General features: G+C 43.9%; 1 protein-coding gene and 2 long non-coding RNA genes across 3 annotated transcripts in view; 2 read left to right on the forward strand and 1 right to left on the reverse strand.

Moving 5' to 3' along the window:
- The window catches only part of TXLNG (taxilin gamma), a 24,873-nt gene extending 15,907 nt beyond the window's left edge, over positions 1–8,966 (reverse strand). Inside the window, 3 exon segments of the mRNA XM_069002936.1 lie at positions 8,337–8,556; positions 8,558–8,676; positions 8,678–8,966. Of these exon segments, the coding sequence (XP_068859037.1) occupies positions 8,337–8,556; positions 8,558–8,676; positions 8,678–8,719 (381 nt within the window). The 5' untranslated portion in view covers positions 8,720–8,966.
- LOC138104146 (uncharacterized) lies at positions 6,042–22,480 on the forward strand. The gene is made up of 3 exons (XR_011147951.1): positions 6,042–6,217; positions 14,401–14,603; positions 20,692–22,480. It is a non-coding gene; the product is annotated as an uncharacterized lncRNA (long non-coding RNA).
- Positions 8,733–10,136, forward strand: LOC138104148 (uncharacterized). Its single transcript, XR_011147952.1, has 2 exons — positions 8,733–8,800; positions 8,960–10,136. It is a non-coding gene; the product is annotated as an uncharacterized lncRNA (long non-coding RNA).
- Positions 22,481–22,585: the final 105 nt, after the last annotated feature.

Here is a 22,585-nt window from a genome sequence, read left to right on the forward strand (position 1 = left end):
AAGGACATCTGCTTTTAAAAAATTCACATCAATGAAATTATCAAAAAAAGAGAGTATTAACTGGCTTCAGGCTTGGACTCCTACTAGCTATGATTTTTAACAATACATTCTTTCTGCTCAATTAAACAGATTTTTCTCTAAAGATTTCCTAAAATGCTAAATGCTTAATCACTTAACCAAAAAGTTAAATATCACCAGTTGTTTTATAACACTGCTGTGATATGGTCATATTTTAGAGCAGAATTCTCTATGTAACATTATAGTTTATTAAGCATCTCCAGACTTCTCTCTCCATCACCTGAACAACATTCTCAATTTCTAGAAACATTTCAGGCTGATGAGAATTGCAAGAGTGTTTGGTTGGGCATGTTTTTGTTTTGTTTATTTGGTTACACTGCAGAGGCTGGGACTCAGGACAATACTTGAAGGTGGCTGGGTGTTTTCTTGCAGTGCATTTGCAATCCCACTATACAACGTGCACAGATAGTTAAAAGCATGATAAGCAGAACTGAACTCCTTGCCAAAGTAAAGGGATCATTCTTGTTGATTTATTTTTAGTGAACTGAAGGTAAATGTTCTTAAAATTACAAAGAACTGTAAGAACAGACCTTGTTTATACACAGTTATGCTGTTTAAGCACAAATTAATTTCAGATTACCTTATATTTTTGTATTAAAAAATGTGCTAATTCTTAAAGCCAGGAGTTTGCACTGGATTTTATATTCTGCATAGGACTGTTTTCCTCTTCAAAAGGAATTAGCCAACATCAAAGGAATGCAGCCAGTGAGATGTATTTCAACTTCAAATTTGTTCAGCATGCTTGAAAAAGTTTAAAAATCATTAAACAATTTTTTTTTTTTTGCAATATTCATGCATAACAGCTTTGTTGTTCTCTATTTCTCTATTCTTAAAGTAAGTCCCTTTCTTTAAAACTTATCTCAAGGTAGATTCATTCTTGAGTAGATGGAATTCACACAGTGTCTTTCTCAAAAGACAAGAATCTTTTTAACTGCAAATAATCTGTATAGACACTAGAAACAACTTTTGATTTACCAAGGAAGACTCACATTCCACAGCTCTTTACAAGTGTGGAAATGATGCATGTGTTTTATGGACAAATATAAATGCACTGCAGTTTTATTCTCCAACCATATCAGACAGCATACTGATAAATGCCTACAAAGGTCAAGCAGTAATTGAACTGCTGGAACTAATAACCAATTACAACATTTTACACCTCTAAAAAAGTCATCTGTAAAATGCGTATTTCTTTCCCCTTGGCTTGTCTTGAACTGTGGGTCTTCCAGGAAAGGCTTACCCTCCTAGGGTAAGCCAAATAAACACAAAAGAACAAGAAATGTGAAAACAACATAGCTCACTTCACCTCTCTGTATGTACCAATGGCTGAAACCATGGCACAGATGTTGTCTAAAACCCGTGATTCATACAGAAGCTGAAGACACTGTGTCACATTAAGTTGACAAGACAAGAAAGATCAGCGTATTCTACCACAACAGGATACCAAGAGTACCTGCAGTACCAACAGAACAGCTGAAACAAGCAGATTTTCCTTTGCACAGAACACAAACTTCTGATTCAGATACTTGTACCCAAGAAGTCTGGGAAAACAAAAGGAAAGTCTGCTTTAAACTCAAAGTTTTGGGTTTGGCACAGCATTTCCAGACTTTCTGATATCCATAAAGAGACTTTGGAGTTTCTTTTTGAAAGCAGAGCACAAAACTGCCAGCAGCTCCAACAAGAGCTGAGGAGGTCTGAGTGGCTGCAGTCACACACTGAACAGCAGCAGTGCCCAAGCAGCTCTTACTATCATTTCATTCTCCTTTTTCATACCCGCCTTCCCTGTGCTAGCAATAACATTCGTGCAACTTGTTCTAACACAGCTTACAGCCAGATCAGCTCCTCAACCCAGTTCACTGCACAGCAATAGGCAATCCTGCCAACAGAAGTGTAAAGCAGGATGATTGGAAAGGAGCCAAAGCACGAGAGCCTCTAAAAAATAAAAGTCAATCTAATCACAGTCAGAGCACAAGGAACTAAACACACAATACCTTATCCTCAGCACAGGTACGCAGTTAACACTGGCTACTGAAGGACTGGAACGTCAACCAGACCACGTTTGTGAGCAGCACTGCTTCAAACCTAGTCAACTGAAAAATGTTCACTGGTTTTTATTTGAGAAAATTCTGTTGTTTCCAGTGAAAAAAAGAACAACTATTAGCAGGGGCATACATGTGACCAGTAAGTCATGAAACGCCCATCTCTTTTTTAGCAAACTATCATAGTAACCTAAACGTCAATTCAGAGCTGGTAATTCACATGCATATTCTAAAGCATCTGGAAGTTTCACAAAGTGAACACCACCACCTCATTAATTCAGCAGAGCTTTTTGTTGAAGTCAAATTAGGTGTCAGTTCAATTTTTTACTGACAATAATAATTTCTAAACTCTGAGTATTCTCTTTTCTTTGTCAAAAAAGCCACAAGGACTTTTAGAATTTCAGACTCATTCTCCGAAGTCTAACAGCAAAGGCAGAAACAACCTATCAGAATACTGAACTGAAGAAAAAGGTTTGTGTACAAGTGTCCTGTGTATCTCCAACACATTTGAAAATTAAAAAGATGGTGAAAATATACAGAACATGTCAACCTTCTTTTGGTTTTCCAGTGAACATGGAACAAATCCAAGCTTACTGACAAGCAAGTATGCTCCCTGCAAAACCAAAGCTCAGTGTAGCAGTAGACAGGTTTTGTAAAAATATCCAGTTTTCTTATCTTAAATACAATTACAAATTGTTGACCACAAGCTAAAATACTGTGCTCAAAAAAGTGGTTCTACCAGCAGCTAGAACAATCTGACAGCATACACAAAAAAACCCCAAATAACCATAATAAAAAACCCTTCTTAGTTAAAACTTTATCTGACAAGTTGTAGCCTGTAAGTTCTAGCAAATCTGACATATCAAAATTCTAACTTATTTAACCTAAATTAGAAAGTGTTTTAACTTCAAAACCCAGAAGTCTGCTATTGCCTGACAGGGGCCACAGACACAAATATCTAGATGATTTCCTGATTATGACTAACAAAGAATTTTCTACATTAGCTGTAACTTTAGATATTAAAAAACATTAGCCAGAAGTCTAAAGAGCCTTCTTATACTCAACGCTATTCTTAAAACACTTTAACTACAGGTAGTTTCAGATTTGGTCTGTATCAAGCTTCAAGCTGGGAGTACAGCAATAATAAGCAACACAATTGAGAACGTTAAGTACTAACCCATATTAAACACTGAAGTTGCTCCCTCGTTACTGAGGCAATGGTGAGAACAACCCTAACTCTTACCTCTTATCTTTTCAAATGTGTGCTCATCAGACTAGTGAACTTCTCAGTTTAACATTCCAGCCAGAACAGAGCACTTCCCACAGCACATTGTATAATAGTGCTGACTCAGTACTGACTGAATAAAACCAAAACAAAACTACCCCAGCAAAGACCTTCTGCTGAAATCGCTGCTACCTTTTCTAGTTGCTACCACGCTCTCTCAGCTTCCAGCCATCTTCAACCACAGGTGCATGAGCTGACAACCCAGAGTCAGACTATTATATGCCTAGAAAGACTTACAGAGCAGCAAAAAGAGTGCGTTGCACAGGTAATGTGCAACTTCGTAAGACCACAAATTTATCAAAATTCTAAGATATTTGCTACCTACCTAACTTTGAAACCAGCTATTACAAGATGCTGGTATTTCTGAATAAGCACATCATCTTCAAGCTATTTAAGAGTTACAGGACAAACCACTTGAGGATGACTGTAGCAAAATTACTGGCAACATTGCTCCTGCTCACCCCGAAGTTTTCACTACTGCTCTGTACCTTCAACTTATACCTTGATCAAAAAAGATGAACATCAAGAAAACTCTACCTTACTTCATACCTAAAAGATCACCATACAAGACAGATATGCCTATTTGTGAAAATAGCTATGATCACAAGAGGCTAAGCCAGCTCTCCTTCAAGCAGTATTGCTTCAGGAATATGTGCTGTACATAAGGATAAAACAGACACTTGTCCTACAGAACTTGTCCTACCACCACACCAAAACGTATCACCAACCCACTTATTTTTTTTGTTCTACTACCTATACAGGTCTATAGCGCACAATGCTACCTAAAATATACCATGCTTATTATCAGTACCATGTTTACCTGTATTCCATACTCCTGTGCATACACATATTTAATCTTTCCCTAAACCACCTGAAAACAGTTCTCTGTACCTTTTAATAAAAGAAACCATAATTAGTAGCTGCACCAGAATACATTTTCTCCTGTATGTTAGCTAATTATCCTAAAAAACATAAGCACTAGCATTAATCTATGAAAACAACTCCTACATACCCCACAGCAGCAGTTGGACTGTGCTGTGAAAAGACTCTTCCACTCCTAGCCTTTGGAATTGCTAATACTGTCAAGAAATATCCTGGAAGCTTTGGAACAAACATATGTACATAAACCAGATTTTCACAACTGTAAAAAACAACCTAACTATATAAGTGAACATATAACCAATTCCTCAACATCTGTTGAGGACTGTTCAGCTGACTACATTTTCAAACTTACTGCACATTCAGCTGGTCATTAAAGCCTTATACCCCTTATCCTGACCTATTGCAGTAAAAAAAAATATTGTGGCAAAAAACTTAAGCTTTTATCACAAATATTTATGGTTCATAACAAATACTAGGCTTCCTGCATACCAGCAATTTACTTTTTCCAGCTAACACAGAAAAGTTTATTTTGAAAACATGTATGTAATATACTTTTCCTCAGTGCCAACAGTCAAGATTGATTTTTCAACAAACAGCTATGATAAATAAAGTCATAATTTTTGGTAATAATTTTATTTACAATTTCTGTGTGAAAACCACCATTTTAGGATGACATAAAATTTGGGTTTGAAGGTGCAGGTGCACCTCCATCCACTGGTCTAGACACAATTATTCAGATGCTTGTGACCACAAGACTAGCTTATTAAGGTTATTTCTCCATGCAATATTTCTCTATACTGTGCTTGCTGACCTGAATGATCATGCAGTCTAATTATACCTTTCTCAAAACCGAATAGCCTCTGAGGTGGCTTCCCCACTGGACAAGGATCTTAGCTGCGAGATCTGAAAGTCATTTCAAACAAACATTTCACCATGTTCTGTCATTATATTAAAAGCTATGTTCTGTGCACTCATTTGTCTACTTTCAAAACACGGGACTGAGGCACCTGCAATATTGCTCATCACTACTTTCAAAGCACTGCAAGGTTAGAAGTCCCAACAAAGCAGAAGGACTATTAAGAAATAGTCTTAAATTTGTATTTTATTGTCATAAAAGTCAAGACAGACTCTTTGCTACTAGAACTGCACCATTAAGATTCCTGGCCTTATAATTCAAGACCTCGTCTTCAATATTGGTTCAGAAACATTCTCACATGACCTGTGCTTATGGTCCTTACTTTTTACTGTTACACTTAACCACACTGGGGTTTTTTGCTCTTTCAGTGGCCTCCTGACACAGATGACATGCCTGATTTTAAGAAAAGCTTTTAAATTTACCTCAAACACAACCACAAAGGAAAAAAAAAAAAACATCTCTTCCCTCATTTCGCTTAAGACATTAAAACAGTGTTGGTGCATCTCTCACACCCCCACCCCAGGCCACACCATGATCTCAAGGCCTTGGCCTTGACAAACAGCACCCTGAAATAAAACTCATCTGGAGCTTATCAAAAACATTGTCTGCTCCCAGGAACTCGTGATGTCTAACAAGCCCATGGCTTTTAAAAAACATCCTTGAAAATTTATTTTTCTTAAATGAATAACAACCCGAGTGGAACAATATTTTTGTTACTGAACTTTCAGAGAAAATTACCAACCCAAACTGCCGCCAGGATGAAAAATTATTATGACTAAAGCCCTCTGTTGCGACCCTATAAACAGTGCTCTTAAGTGAGATCCTTTGAGCTCTCCTGGACTGCAGCAGGCTGTGGCCAGCATTTCCCTCTCGGGGGGGGCATCTCTCAGACCCAGCAAACTCCCCAGTTTGCTATTCTTGGAGGACCACTGCCAAACGCTGGTGATGAAGCCTGGGCTGATACCACTCCTCAAGGCTCAACTCTGTGCCCCTTGAGAAGACTGAAAGGCATCCAACGTGAGTACTTCCCTGGATCTGAGAGGAATTTTTCACAGATATGTACCTGGTACTACTCTTCAAGTCTGAGTCTGTCTGAGTGTGATTATACTATAGCAAATGTACTGTGAATGCTGCTCCCTGAGATTCTTAAGTGCTTTACATTTTTAAGTAAGGCCTGTAAGTGACTTACTGTTGTACTGATAGTGAATTCTACAGACTTTTGTTAAATTCGTTAACTTGAGGCACCGATTAAGTGCTGTTAAGCTTAAGTGCTTCTAAAACCTTTGTGCCTAAACCATCAGTCAAGCCTGGGGCTAAGTTTGGCAGGGGGGATTCATTCTGAGCCTTGTGACTCAATAGGAGGGTCCCCCTTATTTCTTTTTATCCTTACCCTTTCCTGTCCTTACCCTTTTCCCATCCCCAACCTCCACACGGATCATTTTGGTTGATTTTAGTTTTAAACTGACTGATTTTATTGCATTTTTTTCTCTGCATGCTTTAACCACACAGTAAGTAGCAGAGTGAATCCTGCCAAGGAACTCTGTCGTGCTTTCACTTTTATATTAAATCTGTTTTTGCTAGTGATTCTTTGAGCAACCTAAAAAATTAACGACAAACACCTCCTGTAATTCTAGCAAAAAATTCACTGCAGGAACCCAAAGCTTACATGGAAGCTTTCAGCGCATTTACACACAGGACAAAGTGCTGCACATCTAACAAGACTTTTTTTTAATGTAAGCATCTGAGACAGGTACTAATTAAGAAAACATTTAATATAGCATGAATCACTTCCACCAATGGGGTTTCATTTCCTCTTTACTATAAACTTAATAGTTTTGTAGTCAACCACAGTATGATTCTGGAAAAAGCAGGGTAGACAAGTTCTGAATTTCCAACGCAAACAGGTCACAAGGAACCTAAAAATAATATCAAGGCAGGGGAAGGGAAATCTGGAAGAGAGTGCTGAACAATTTTTAATTCACAAAAAAAAGTTCAAACTAAAATTTGCTTAACATTGCCTGCCACATTTCACCTCTTTAAAATAACTGAATTCCTTTTGACTGTATTTGAAATAGCATGGAACATAGGTTTTTTTTGTTAACATCATCATCTTCTTTCATAATAGACACTGAAGTTACTTACAAGTTACTTCTTAGTAAAGAACTAGAAAAAACACATTGCAGAAGACTGTGCTTTTCAGTGAAGAAAACTAGCTCCGTAGCTTCCTAGACCTCTCTAACAGCCAACATAACGCTCCACCACCACAAAGTCACTATTTCTGAGATGCTGTCCTTTGTACCATGGAAAAAAGTTACCACTAAAAAACCATTTGAATTTATGTAAGGGCACAGGATGAGGTACTTTAGCAGCACATGAGATCAGCAAGGCAGTTCTGTCACATAAAACACCGAGCTGGTGATATTACACACAGCAGCTGAATTACAGCATATTTTAAGTCTTTGCCGTTGGGTGACCAAGCACAGGTATTTTAAGCTTTTCCTACACGGATCTGCAAACCGAAATTACTGTAAAATCACCGGGGACAGCCCTGCTTTCAGTGTGGTTTCAGTAGAAAATGGAAAAAGAAAAAAAAAAAGGCCTTTTGTTTTTTTTACTAATTCGGAGAATAAGAAAACGCTCCCGCCACCCGCGCGGGCAGAGCCCCCGTCCGCTCGCACCTCGGCCGTGTCGAGAGGGTACGGGGGGGCCGCCGGCGAGACCCCGGGGAGGCGGCAAACCTCCCCCCGCCCTGCAGCTCCCGCCCCCCGCACACCGGGCCCGCCACGTGCTGCCGCCCCCGGCGGCCCGCGCTCGGCAGGGACCGCCCCGCGACCCTCGGACAGCGCGGAGGAGCCGCTCCCGACCCCTCGGGGCGAGCTCGGCTCACCGGGGGCCACGCCGGGACCTTCCCGACACGTGCCCGCGGGTGCCTCGGAGGGTCCGGCCTCGGTGGCAGCCCGAGATTCAGGCTCCCGGGAGCGGCGGAGGCGGCGCGGGCACTGTCCGCCCCTGCCCCGTGCGCCCGGGCCGGGCGGCCGCGTGGGGACGGGGCAGGCGGGGAACGCGGCGTCGCGAGCCGGCGGGGCGGGGAAGGTGGAGCTCCCTCCCGCCGGGCCTGACCGCGCCGCCGCCTCACCTCGGGGTTGCCGCTCGGGGCCGCCGCTGCCTCGTCCCCGCCGCCGCTGAGGCTCGGGCTCCGCCGGGTCGGTCCCGCCGCGCCGCCGCCCCCGCGCGTCGCCATGATGTGACGGCAGCATCCAAACAAGTGCCGAGCGCGGGGCACCGGAAGTGCTCCCCGGGGGCCCGCCTCCCTCCCGGCTGCAGCCAATCGCCGCGCAGTCCTGCGGCCCACGTGAAGGCCTGTGTCCTCCCTGCCGCGGGGCGTGCCGGGAGTTGTAGTCCCGCCGTCGAGGAGTGGTGGCACTGCATGGCCCCGGTCGAAGAGGGTCAGTGACGGACGGTCCCCTCCCTGCCCGCGCTGCATCCTGCCTCCCTTGTCTCTGTTCCTGCCTTGGTCATGGCTTTGAAGTCGGGGCAGACTCAGCGGCGTGTCCGTGACGGGGCAGGAGGCGGGGCGGCCAGGGTCAGCGGAATCAAAGGGTGCGTCAGGTTGGAGGAGACCACAGTGGGGCATCTGGTCCAACCTGCTCGAGCAGGGCCATCCCAGAGCACAGGCTTGCGTCCACGCGGTTCTGGAATATCTCCAGTCAGGGAGGCTCACTGGAGGTACTCAGTGATACTCGGCTGCTGCTTCTGCAGGAAAACTGGGGCGTGTGTGCGGGGAGAGCGAGTTGCGCAAGGAAGTTGTGCCAGGAATTGCTGCGGGCGTAGCCGAGGCCGGGACTGCAGGCAGCGCTTCCCCTGGAGATGCCCGTGTGAGCCATTGCCCGCCCCGCCACGGGGCTCCTGCTCGAGGGCGGCGGCGCCGGGATACAGGATCGCCTCTGTGGAAACAAGGATTCAACACAGGGAGCGGGGAATGAAGCTGCCAAGGCACACCTGCGCTCCCGTGAATTCACCGTCCGTGCCATGGGCACATGTGGGCCTCGGGTGTCGGGGATTGCAGGGGGATGACTTAGAACTGGTGGAAGCAAACATCCTAGAAATACAGATGTTCCTGCTTTCCAGGGAAACAAATGTACCCACTTCATATCTGACGGGAACTTTAGAGTTACTGAGTAAAAATATCACTCTAAACCTCCCTGAGCACTTACTACTTCAGAGAATAGGTTTAGAGTCAGTGTTGACTAAAGTAGCTGCAGTGGGGCAGTAACTGCTTAAAATATCTTGTCCTTACATCTTAAACCTATACTTGCCAGAAGTATTCAACTGTTCATTTCAAGATGAAAAACAACTTTACATTTTTTGGTATCATCCTAAGCTTTAGATGGAAGTTTTGTCCCCCCAAAACACTTGTTCTTTTACAAACTTGTCTAATACTGCTAAAAATTCTTGGAGAAAGAAAGAAGGCCCACTCCTCTTCTGCAGCAGAATTTTGTTGTTTTAGTATTTTTCCCATGCATCCCTTCCATTTGAGAGTGGCAAGAGATCCATTCATCAGACATGCTCTGTTTGATCCCTGGATAGCTTATGCAATCTTTAAATAGGGCTTTAAGATTATTTTTAATTTCTCCCAAGCATTATATGAAAGTATATCTATCTATCTATATATATACATATATATCTCTCAAACATAAATTACTTTTGCACCATCCCCCTTTCAGACACTCTTTGAATGGAAGGAAGATTAATTTCAAATATGAGCTACTTGGAGAGAATGGGATAAAGAACCACGGAGCTCTTGCTGTCTGTAATAAAATTAATTGTGAGGCCTGTTTTGGTGAATTTCAGTGCCAGGGAGGTTAGCATACATTGCGTAGCAGAAGCAGGCACAAGGCTGCTCTGTCAAGGAGAATAAAGTTTTCTTCAAAAATTATCAGATGTCAGAGAATATATTTCCAGCAAAAATTCTTTTCACGCATGAACTTCCTGTTCTTTTGGGTTTTTTTTTTCTGCTGATAAAGAAATGCAGATCAATTATAATTGTTTCGTGAAGAAAGATAGTCTTCCTAATAACTCAGTTTACTAGAAGTTCAGGTTTTTTTGAGGATAGCTGATGCAGGTGTACTGGGACAGGCACCATCAGCTTCAGGACTCAGATCCCTGGTGCACTGTTTGCCTGCTGTGCTGTTGTCCTCCAGAGAACACAAATGAGAAATTGAATGAAAATAATTACTTTCCGTATTTTAAATTACATTTAACATTCTCTCCCTGTGTCTCTTCTTGTGTTCCTGTGAACTGCTTTCCCTCAAAAATGCACTTACCAACAAAGTGCATGTCAACAGTATGGGAAATTTATATTCCATTCCTGCAAATAAATACATGTACTGAGAACATATTTTCAGTTGTGCCCTGTAAATGACCTTGCTGGAGATTGCTCATGCAATCTTACACACCAGGAGCAGCCAAGTAGCTGTTCCACCCAACTGGCATTGCCAAGAAGGTGTAGTGGTCTCAAGTTTTGACAGGCAAGAAGCTGAAATTCTAGGAAAATTAGTTCTTTTAAATTATTATTTAGGATATAACTAAGTATCCCTTGGTAGAAATCTTTAGTCATCAACTTTTCACAAATTTTTGGAGTACTCTGTTTTTATGAACTATAGCCAAGTTATGTGGTTATTACCCTGGTAAGAGTAGTCTGTCTTCATGAACCCTCTACACTTATCAGCCAGGTTGACACATCTCTTAGCTACTTCACTGCCCTTATTGCAGAGGGGCTCCCAGGCAACTGGGTGAAAAATTAGTTCCTTCATTATGTTTAAACACATCAGCAAGGTGACAACTAGAACAAGATGTTCAAATCTTTAACCAAAGACAATTGAGAAACTGGGAAATAAAAATAATGTTTCTTTTCTTGCAGCATTGTAACAACATACAGTGCAGTCAGGAAACTATTTAATTTTGTCCCTTTCTCATGATGATTATGATAATTGCTTCCATTGGAACTTTGAAGAAGGTCGGGACTATCAGAATTTTTATTGGAACATTTCCCTCCTCGTTAAACCATGACACTGAGTAGGAGCAGTAATTCTTCCAGTGTTACTTTTCACAGAATAACTAATCAAAAATTAAAATGAAGGCAGGAGGGAAACAGAAAAATACAGACAAAAAAAACCCCCAACCCAAATCATCACGCTTTACAGGATCCTAAAACTGAGTGATGGCTACTAGGGAAGTTGCCTGGGGTCCATTTTGGACAACACGGCAAACATGTACTGGCTGAACATACTATATAGCTATAGATAAAAACAAACAAGATGCCAGCATACATGTGGAATGAGATGAGGAGAAATACAGAAAATGGAACCAACACGTGTCAGCTTGGTGGTGCTTTCTTGTATGTGCTTGTTGCATGTCACACCTCCCTCCCAGAAAATGACCTCTGAAGGTGAGTAAGTTTTAAAGAAACCTGGAAAAATGCCCCCATTAAAATTTGAAAAGAGTGAAGTTTGAAATGTCTTGCTTAGCTCAGGAAAGTAACTTGTGGGACACAAGTTACCTTGCAAAGAAGGCAAAGTCAAGTTCTTCTGTTTCCCTATGTTACACATTGCTCAGGTAAATTAAAACCCACCATATTCAAAACCAATAAAAAGATTTTCCCCCTTTACACATCAATAAATTACTTACCCCACAATACCAGGGACACAATGAATTTGTTTTAAAAAGGAGCTGTACTTTTTTATGAATAAAACCAAAATCCATTTGCATATTTGTGCATTCTTTGCAATAGAATTCAGATGTCAGCCACCGGGGTAGGAAGGGGAGCCTTGGCCCATGGTGAGGAGGCAGGTGGTTGCCCTGGCGCTCTGTGAACCTGGCATTGCTCACTCTAACACTGCTCCTCTCCTGTGTTAACAGCACCCAGGACTGGGGGCCTGACACCCAAGCCAGAAGCAACTCTTGCACTTGTGACTTAAATGTGCTGGTGATTTTCTTCCTTCTTTTTTTCTTCCCTAGACCAAGGGGATGCAGACCATTCCCTATGACACCCTTTGGCACATGACCTCCAAAGCTGGGTTGCTTGCCAGCTCCACTGGGAACAGTGCAGTGGCCAGGATGGAGAGATTGCTAGCTTACTCAGGGCAAACATTATTAGTGGTCCTTCTAATTGCTTATAGCTATTCTGTTTTCAACATGTGCTCAGACATGTCAGCTGACAAGTAAGTACATCCATAGCCAGAGAAACCCCAAGTGGGTTGGATAACAACATTCCTCCACCTGAAAGATTCTTTGCACCAGTATTTTCGCTTGCTTAGGCAATGGTTCCTGCTTTTTCATGTACATGCCCACTAATTTTTTTGACACTACATCCCACCAACAGATTGTTGTTTCCACATCCACAACAAATATCTGTGGAGGCTCCTCTCCACCCCAGTAATGTCCTTACAGCAGGACCTTTCATCCACCCAACACATGATGGGCCTGAAAGTCCTGTTACACATGATACAGGATGAAAGGTGGTGATGATACAGCACAACCAAAACTGTTTGATGTTTAAATTGCTGGCATCAAAGTCATGAAAGGGCACAAGGCCAGCATTAAAACATTTCTGAAGTAAGTGGGACAAGAAGCTAGGTGCAATCAACCCATTCTCTGGCCATTATTTGATTGTGAGGTTAAACGGGTTTACTTTGGAAGGAGAGGAAATGCAGGAAAGCTGCAGTTTTATCTGGCTCTGAAGCCTTCATATTTGCATATGGAAACCATAGCCATGAGAACAAGGAAATACAAACAACCCCAGAATTAAGGTTTTATGCAGGCATACAAGTAAAAAGACCCCCACTAAGCATGGTTTTCTTTAGAACATCATATATCAAAGGAGGCATCAAATATTTACTCTTTTAATTTTATATGAAGCCCTTAACTAAAGGTGTTTTTCTTGTCTTTCCCTACTTTGCCAGAATCACACTGAGACAACCTATCTGCCCATGTAGTTTTGTGTTAAGTATACCTCCCAAGTTTATCTGGAGAGGTTTGTCATAGATTCATGAATTCCTGAATTAGCAAAGGAAAATGTCACCAACCTGTCCATAATGAAAACCAGACTTTTAGGAAATGAAGCAAGTGATTTCATTCTTAATATCTACAGAGAGCCATCTCATTACAAATGATAGTGTGACAAACTAATGCTAATTATTTTGGTTGCCCCTTGTCTCTCAATGGTATCTAGTTAAAAGTTAACAACTGAAAAGTACATTATAATTTCTTTAATATATTTAGACACTTTGATACATGTGGTTTTGCATTTACATGTATGCATGGTATCTATCTATCTATCTATCTATCTATCTATAGCAAATGCTGGGCTATACTGAGAATAAAAAAAGCCATGCATGTCTTCTGATATTTTTGTAGAAATTGTTGTTTTCTCCAATAGTTAACTGTAATACATACAAAGAAAATACAGCAAGAAATTAATTGGTTTACTTGCCATTTTGTTAAAATATTAGAACTATGATCTAACACACACAAACACTCCAAATGTTTAAAACAAAAGAGAAAAGCATTGAAAATTAGTATTTTGGAAGAAAAATCTACTAATGGGTAATGTTATTTAAGGCTAGGCTACTGTACTGCTGGTACAGATCTAGCAGTCAGCACTTAGTGAGACATAAGAGTATCAGGGCAGACAGTACATCTTGTAGACTTCTGCTGAATTGAAACCCAGACCATTATCAGGGTGATGCTGTTTCGGTTTTTACTCTTTTTTCTTTTATATATTCTCTGTATTCTTTACACATATATTTGCAGCTTTGTAGCTTCTTATTGTAGCTTAGCTTCAGCATTTTCCTTGGCAGGAAGACAAAACAAATTCCAGGACCCCTGTGCTGTCTTGGTTCTCCTTTGAGACCAAGGTTGAAACCAGCTTTTTGAGACATATTTTTGTAAACAGGGCCTGGTCCCCCCTGGAGTGGGGGAGAATTTAGATGATACTAGAACTGGGGGGGATTACTTCACAGGGCATATTGTTAATTGGGGGACTCTTGTCAAATATGCTAATGTGCAGGATCTATAAAAGTTGTACATGCGTCACACAGGGTATGTATCTTCATCATTTTCCACCTAACAAGCTGTGCACCTGAGGATCCTTATATAAAGGTACCCCTTTTTATCACCCTGTGTCTGGCTCATATTTTTAGGACCAGAGAAGAAGACATCAGTTCTGGTGACTCTTCAGTGGGACAGGAGGGACTTCTGCATCCAGCTTCTCGGATTGAGAACCATCCCGCTCCCCCACCCCTCCCACACGCACTTTTGTTGGCATTTTACAACGGGGGTTTTGCAGCGGTCCGGGGAATCGCAAAACTCTCAAAGTTCCAAAAGAATCCTGCACAGAAGGAAGGTACGATAAAAGGGGTATTTCATTGCTAGCATCTGGGGGTTCTGTATTTAGAGATCTCTGGTGGTCCTGGTAGGGCGGGGGAGCAGCCGGGGGGTTGCAGCGGGGGATCCCATTCCCGCACGGAAGCTGTGGGGGGAAGGGGGATGCCCTTTTCCTCTTCACAGGGCCTGAAGGCTGCAGGTGCGCAGCTCGGCCTGCGGTGTGGGCGTAAAGCTCCGGTGGTTGAAGGGTCAGTGGGGCAGCTGGAATCCCAGCCAGAGAGCTTTTTGCGCGCTCCTCCTGCTTTCTCTGTCGGCTCCTGGGGTAGTATAGAGCTCAGTTTGTAAGCTCTGGTGAGGGGGGAGTGTAAGTTCGAATCCTGGGCTGGACTCTGGGACTAGCAGCTCTTTTCTCAGCGATTTTTCTGTTTATAAATAAGGACATGGGGTGTGCATATTCCAAGGAAGGCACGGAGATACCCTGTGACTGCCCCTTAGATCTAATATTAAAACATTGGCATTTGCTAACCAAGGAAAGAACACCTCTTATCATGGAAGAATTGATTCGCCTCTCGACCCAGATCTGGCCATTGCAGAGGTTACGAGGGGGAAGGAGCTGGCCTCGCTTTGGCAGCCTAGAAGATGAATTAATTACAGAATTGTTATTAGATCTTAGGTCTCAGATGAGATGGGATGAATTAAGATATGCAGAATTATTTGCAATATTCATAAACAGACCGGAGGCAAATAAACCTGAGAAAAACTGTTTTGAGATGGCCGTAAGAGAGAAAAGAAAGGATGAAAAAGCGGAGCCTCTTCCTAGCTCAGTCTGTGCTGATAAATCCAACATGCCCGATGTGGATATGGTGGCACCCGCTTTGCGGGCGGAGAGGGGAACCCCCCCCTTGCCACCCCCACCGCCACCCCCACTGGTGGGGGTGGGAGGGAGACCCGACACGGCCACCTCCACCTGCCCCGGGGGCGGAGCCGGGGCCGGAGACAGGGACGGGTCTGGCACGGTCCCCGACTGCCCCAGAGGTGAGGACAGGGGCGGAGGCAGAGGCGGGTCTGCCGCGGTCCCTGACTGCCCCAGAGGTGGGGACAGGGCCGGAGGCAGAGGCGGGTCTGCCGCGGTCCCTGACTGCCCCAGAGGTGGGGACAGGGCCGGAGACAGGGACGGGTCTGCCGCGGTCCCTGACTGCCCCAGAGGTGGGGACAGGGCCGGAGACAGGGACGGGTCTGCCGCGGTCCCTGACTGCCCCAGAGGTGGGGACAGGGCCGGAGACAGGGACGGGTCTGGCACGGTCCCCGACTGCCCCAGAGGTGGGGACAGGGCCGCAGACAGGGACGGGTCTGGCACGGTCCCCGACTGCCCCAGAGGTGAGGACAGGGGCGGAGACAGAGGCGGGTCTGCCGCGGTCCCTGACTGCCCCAGAGGTGGGGACAGGGCCGGAGACAGGGACGGGTCTGCCGCGGTCCCTGACTGCCCCAGAGGTGGGGACAGGGGCGGAGACAGGGACGGGTCTGCCGCGGTCCCTGACTGCCCCAGAGGTGGGGACAGGGGCGGAGGCAGAGGCGGGTCTGGCACGGTCCCCGACTGCCCCAGAGGTGAGGACAGGGCCGGAGACAGAGGCGGGTCTGGCACGGTCCCTGACTGCCCCAGAGGTGGGGACAGGGCCGGAGACACGGACGGGGCGCGGGCGCTGCCCCCGGCCCGCTGCAGGGCCCCCGGCAGAGCTGAGGGAGCTGTCCCCAGCTGGCGTTCAGCCGATGTGACACCCAGTACCGGCGGGACAGCCCCGATTACAAGCGAGCAGGGTGGTTCTGACACAGGTAGCTCTTCAGAAGATGAAACGGAGGACAAAGCTGCTGCAGCCACTGTAGCCAGAAGGAAGAGGGGAAAAGCAGCCCGAGTGCTTCTTTTGGCCACAGAAGCACCAGATCCAGTGGCAGAACAAACCAGATCTAAAAAAGGGGAATCAGAAAGGGAGGAGCCTACCATACAAACATCTTCAAAGCAGGCTGTGGGGAATCAAGGTGTGATTTACATAACAGTACCGTTTTTACTGGTAGAAGTGCTGCAGTGGAAAGCCTTGGTTGGACGATATAGAGACAATCCAGAGAAGGTAGCTAATCTTGTGAGAAGGGCTATTAAGATATATAACCCAGACTGGAAAGATCTGAGTGTAGTGCTAGACACATTACTAGATGAAACAGAAAAAGAAATGGTTAATAAGGCTGTTATATCTACTATAGAGACTCTAATTACAGCTGGAAGTCTTCAAGGGTCAGTTAATGATATTTTCCCTTTAAATGACCCAGGATGGGACCCTAATGTGGCAGAACAAATGGCAAAGTTAAAACGTTATCAGGATTGGATAGTATTTGGCCTAAAACATGCCATCCCTAAAGCAGTGAATTGGTCCAAATTATATGAAGTCAGACAAGACAGAAATGAAAACCCTACAGACTTCTTGAATAGGCTTAAAGAAGCTGCACAAAAATATACATACTTAGACCTTGAGGCACCTGCAGAACAGACCTACCTGGCTTACTTGTTTATATGCCAATCTGCAGGTGACATAAGAAAAAAGCTGAAAAAGATGGATGCGACGCAGGGCATATGGAAATTGTTGAATGAAGCCTGGGAAGTGTATCAGAATAGAGATTCAGCAGATAGGGATAGACACCAGCACAAGAAAAGGGGTGATCAGGGAACGTCATCTTACCCACCAAGAAGGGGCCCTCCTCCTCCTTTTCCTCTAGACAAAGATAAATGTGCTATTTGTAAGAAGAAGGGACACTGGAAGAATGAGTGTCTGATGCAGGAGAAAAAGATGCCCCCAGCTCCTGAATTAGCTGTGAATGGGAACTGATGGGGACTGAAGGCGTCACCCCCAGCGGAGCCTTCAGTTGTAGCTAAGCTGGGGAAAGATGACGCCGAATTTCTGGTGGATATGGGGGTAACATATTCTGCTTTAAATACTTTAAAAGGGAAACTGAGTTAAGATACTGTACATGTGATCGGTGCCACAGGGGTAAGCAAAACAAGGCCTTTCTTCCAACCTTTAAAATTGCAGTTAGGAAAACACTGGGTGACTCATCAACTCCTTTATATGCCAGATTCCTCAAAGCCATTTTTGCGTAATGATTTATTAGAGAAATTAGAAGCAGAAATCAAGTTTTCCAAAGAAGTGGGAGTGAAAGTTATAATTCCTGAAACTAAATTTGTCAAAGCAGCTGCTATTTTCATACAGGAGAATTATGGAGAAATTCCCAAAGAAGCTGAAGATGCTGTCATTCCAGTAGTGTGGGCCAATGATTTCCCTGGGAGATCCAAAAGAACTGAGCCTGTGAGTATCACACTCAAAGTAGGGGCTACACTGGTAAGGCAGAAACAATACCCTTTGAAGTTAGGAGGCCATAGAGGATTAGCAACTATTATTGAGAGGTTCCTTAAATTTGGGTTATTAGTGGAATGTGAATCCAAATATAACACACCATCCTGCCAGTAAAGAAGGCTCATGGTAAGAGTTATCGATTAGTGCAGGATTTAAGGGAAATTAACAAAATAACAGAGGATATGCACCAAGTTGTAGCAAACCCCTACACTCTTTTGACCACACTGACAGATGAATTAGGATGGTTCCCTGTTTTAGATCTTAAGGATGCCTTCTTCTGTATTCCTGTGCATAAGAACAGCCAAGAACTGTTTGCTTTTGAGTGGGATAGTCCTGAGACAGGGAGGAAAACCCAGCTCACCTGGACAGTTCTACCCCAGGGATTCAAAAACAGCCCAACAATATTTGAAAACCAGCTGGCAAAGGAACTGGAGGACTGGAGAAGACAAGAATCAGGAGGGGTTATTCTTCAGTATGTTGATGATATCCTAATTACAGCTAAAATGCGAGATGACTGCATCAAGCTCACTGTAAGTCTGTTGAACTTTTTGGGCCTAAGTGGGTGTAGAGCCTTGAAAGCACAGATTGCCAGAAAAACTGCTTGGGGCTAGAAATCTTCTGTGGACATTGACAACTCAGGAGGGAATGGAAGGAAGCCATCTGCCATCTTCCAGAGCCCCACACCATGAGAGAGATGCAAGCCTTCCTGGGAATGCTAGGTTGGTGTTGCTTATAGATCTCAAATTATGGGCTACTGGTAAAACCTCTGTATGGAGCCCTTAAAGCAGCCAAAAAAGGAACCATCATGTGGACAGAGAGCGCATGGGCTGCATTTAAACAGCTGAAATGTTCCTTGATGTCAGCCCCAGCTGTGGGGCAGCTGGACTTATCTTAGCCTTTTGAACTCTTTACACATGAGCGACTGAATGTTGCTCTGGGGGTACTGGCGCAGCACCCTGGAGACCAGTGAAGAGCTGTGGCCTATTTTTCAAAACAGCTAGACAATGTTAGCCAAGGGTGGCCTGGATGTTTGAAAGCTGTGGTGGCTACTGTCATCCTGATACAAGAGGCCCGTGAATTCACCCTTGGGCAGCACATTGTCGTGTATGTACCCTATGCAGTGATAACTGTGCTGGAACAAAAGGGGGGGACACTGGCTATCTCCGAGCAGAATGCTTAAATATCAATCTGTGTTGTTGGAACAAGATGATGTTACTCTAAAAACAACATCTGTTGTAAACCCTGCAATGTTTTTGTCATCTACATTAATTGACAACGTGCCTGAGCATGACTGTTTACAGACAATAGCTGAGGCCTATTCCAGCAGACCAGACCTGAAGGATGTGCCTCTGGAGAATCCAGATTGGAACTTTATACCAATGGAAGCAGCTTCATGAGGAATGGTAAGCGAGTGACAGGCTACGCAGTGACAACCATAGATAAGGTGATTGAGGCAGAGGCCTTGCCATCAGATGTATCATCACAGAAAGCTGAACTCCTTGCACTAGCAAGAGCTCTAGAACTGACCAAGGGAAAGAAGGTGAATATATGGACTGACTCTAAATATGCCTTTAGTGTTGCCCATGCTCATGGAGCCATCTGGAAGGAGAGGGGGCTACTAGCTGCTCAAGGTGATGAAATTAAGCATGCTGAACAGATCCTTGTGCTCCTGCAGAGTATTTGGAAGCCTTCAGAGGTAGCCATTATGCATTACAGAAAAGGGGAAAACACCTCCTGAACTGGGAAATCGCTTTGTTGATGAAACAGCAAAAGGGGCTGCAGAAAAAGGCGTTCTTGCAGTGATATCACAGAAAGAAATAGATTTGTCAGAGTTTACCCCCAAATACGTTCAGGACGACCACAAGTTAATTAAGTTTCTTAAGGCTGAGGTTAAAGAAAGTGGGTGGGCTGTCACCCCAGGGGGACAGGTTGTAGTTCCACCCCTGCTCCTTAAAGAAGTAGTGCAGCAAGAGCATGGAAGTACCCACTGGGAAGCAGAAAATCTTTTAAAATCTGAGGAAGGTAGTAATAGGGAGAGGAATGGCTGATACTGTACACTCTATAACAAGCAAGTGTGAAATCTATTGTAGGAACAACCCTGACATGAACAAAAGAGTTGTGTTAGGAATAATGAAAACAGGAGATCTCCTGGGAGATTATTGGCAAATAGATTTTGCTGAGATGCCACATAAGGAGGGATACAGGTATGTATTGGTATTGGTTGACACCTTCAGTGGATGGCCTGAGGCTTACCCCTGTTGCACCAACACAGCAAGGGTGGTGGTAAGTTTTGCTCAATCATGTAATTCCAAGGTTTGGGGTTCCTTTGGGGATGTCATCAGAGAGGGGACCACACTTTGTTGCAACAGTGGTCAGGGAAGTTAGCAGGATTCTGGGAATTACTTGGGACCTACACACACCATACAGGCCCCAAGTAAGTGGCAAACATATGAATGGAATCCTTAAAACCCAGATCAGTAAGATCTGTCAAGAAACATGGGATCAGGCCTTGCCTACAGCCTTACTGAGAATCTGCATACAACCAAGGCAGAGAGACAACATAAGTCCCAATGAATTATATGGCAGGCCATATCAGGTTCCACATAGCCACAGGGAAATTCATATGAAGGGTAGAAAAGATTTACGGAAGCACTTAGCGGCTTTAAGTTAAACTTTGCAGAAGGTCCAGAGACTCATTGTGTTATCTAGACTGGTAGGACTGGACACACCTGCTCATCCATTCCAGCCTGGAGACTGGGTCTGTGTTAAATGGTGGGACAGTGACCCTCACAAGCCAAGTGGAAGGAACCATTCCAAGTTTTGCTGACCACTCTTACTGCGGTCAAGGTTGCTGGCAAAGGACTGTGGATCCACTACTCCAGAGTGAAGAAGGCTTCTGCTCCTGAAACCATCGGAAAAACAGAGACTGATACAAATCAGGATGGTGTGGTTTAAACTGTTCTTTACATGTCTGTCATCCGCCCAGTTGGTAACCGTGACTCAGGGTTGGCCTATGGTCTGTGTGGGAATTTAGTCCAAAATGTATCCAAAGCTCTTAATAACAACAGTTGCTGGATTTGTACCCAAGTGCCACCTCTAGATGGGAGTAGTAACTGGCCACTGATTAGCATTTTAATGGCAGTGAACTGTACCAAACGGTGGGAATGAATCAATGAGATCCTTCTGCTTCCTATACCCCTGAGCAGCTTAATAGATTGTGGGAACAATACTGTTCCCTGCACACTCGTAAATGCCACAGGAAAGGCCATTCTTCCTTCATATTGCTGCAAGACCAGATTCAGGAAAAGAACAAACCCAAGAACTGTAAGAAAGAGGGAACTGACATCATGGAGACCAGGTCTACCACTTGGGACAGGGTGGTATTGGGTATGTGACAATAAGGCCTGGAAAATCCTGCCCATAGATAAAGATCAGGCTTGTGCCCTTGGGGCTGTAATTCCAAATATAACAATATTTGATCATATTGAAAATCCAAATAGAAGGAGGAAAAGATCTATTAATCCCCTCATTGCATGTCCCACACTTTTCCATAGTATAGTCAGATCTCTCTTTCCCTCTTTTGGAGTAGTTGAACTGGAGAGGGCAGTTGTAAACATCTCAGCCATTATTGAACATATTGAACAGCATACTACAGATGCAATTTTGGCCTTACAGGAAGAAGTTCATGGTCTGTCTCCCATGGTTATGCAGAACAGAATAGCTCTCAATTTCCTATTTGCTGCACATGGACATGTATGTGTTACTATTAATACCACCTGTTGTTCTTATGTGGATCAGAGTGGAAGAATTAGGAAGGATTTAGCTGAAATTTGGAAGGGAACTCAAATTTTTCATGAAGTAGCTTCCAGAAATAACACCTTAAATTTCGACCATATCTTCCACACCCTCACCTCATGGTTACCAAACTGGGCCTGGATAAAAGAAGCATTCATAATAGTTGTATAGTTGGCATCTTTGCGATAGCTGGTGGGATAGCTGGTTGTGTAAACTGGTGCTGGGGTTAAATGTGGAAATGGAGACTAGACAAGGTAGAGTCTTGTTAGTCTCTTAAAAAGGGGAAAATGATGCTGTTTTGGTTTTTACCTATATTTCTTTTATGTATTCTCTGTATTCTTTACACATATATTTGCAGCTTTGTAGCTTCGCTGTAGCATTTTCCTAGGCAGAAAGACAAAAATTCCAGGACCCCTGTGCTGTCTTGGTTCTCCTTTGAAACCAAAGTTGAAACCAGCTTTTTGAGACATATTTTTGTAAACAGGGCCTGGTCTTCCCTGAATGGGGGGAGAATTTAGATGATACTAGAACTGGGGGGGATTACTTCACAGAGCATGTTGTTAATTGGGGGACTCTTGTCAAATATGCTAATGTGCAGGATCTATAAAAGTTGTACATGCATCACATGGGGTATGTATCTTCATCATTTTACACCTAACAAGCTGTGCACCTGAGGATCCTTATATAAAGGTACCCCTTTTTATCACCCTAACTGTGTCTGGCTCATATTTTTAGGACCAGAGAAAAGGCATCAATGGTACAACCACACTCTTGACACAGCCTTGGGACTGAGGGCCCGATGTGGCTG

The sequence above is a fragment of the Aphelocoma coerulescens genome, chromosome 1, assembly GCF_041296385.1.
Source record: "Aphelocoma coerulescens isolate FSJ_1873_10779 chromosome 1, UR_Acoe_1.0, whole genome shotgun sequence".
In the NCBI taxonomy this organism is placed as follows: Eukaryota; Metazoa; Chordata; class Aves; order Passeriformes; family Corvidae; genus Aphelocoma; species Aphelocoma coerulescens.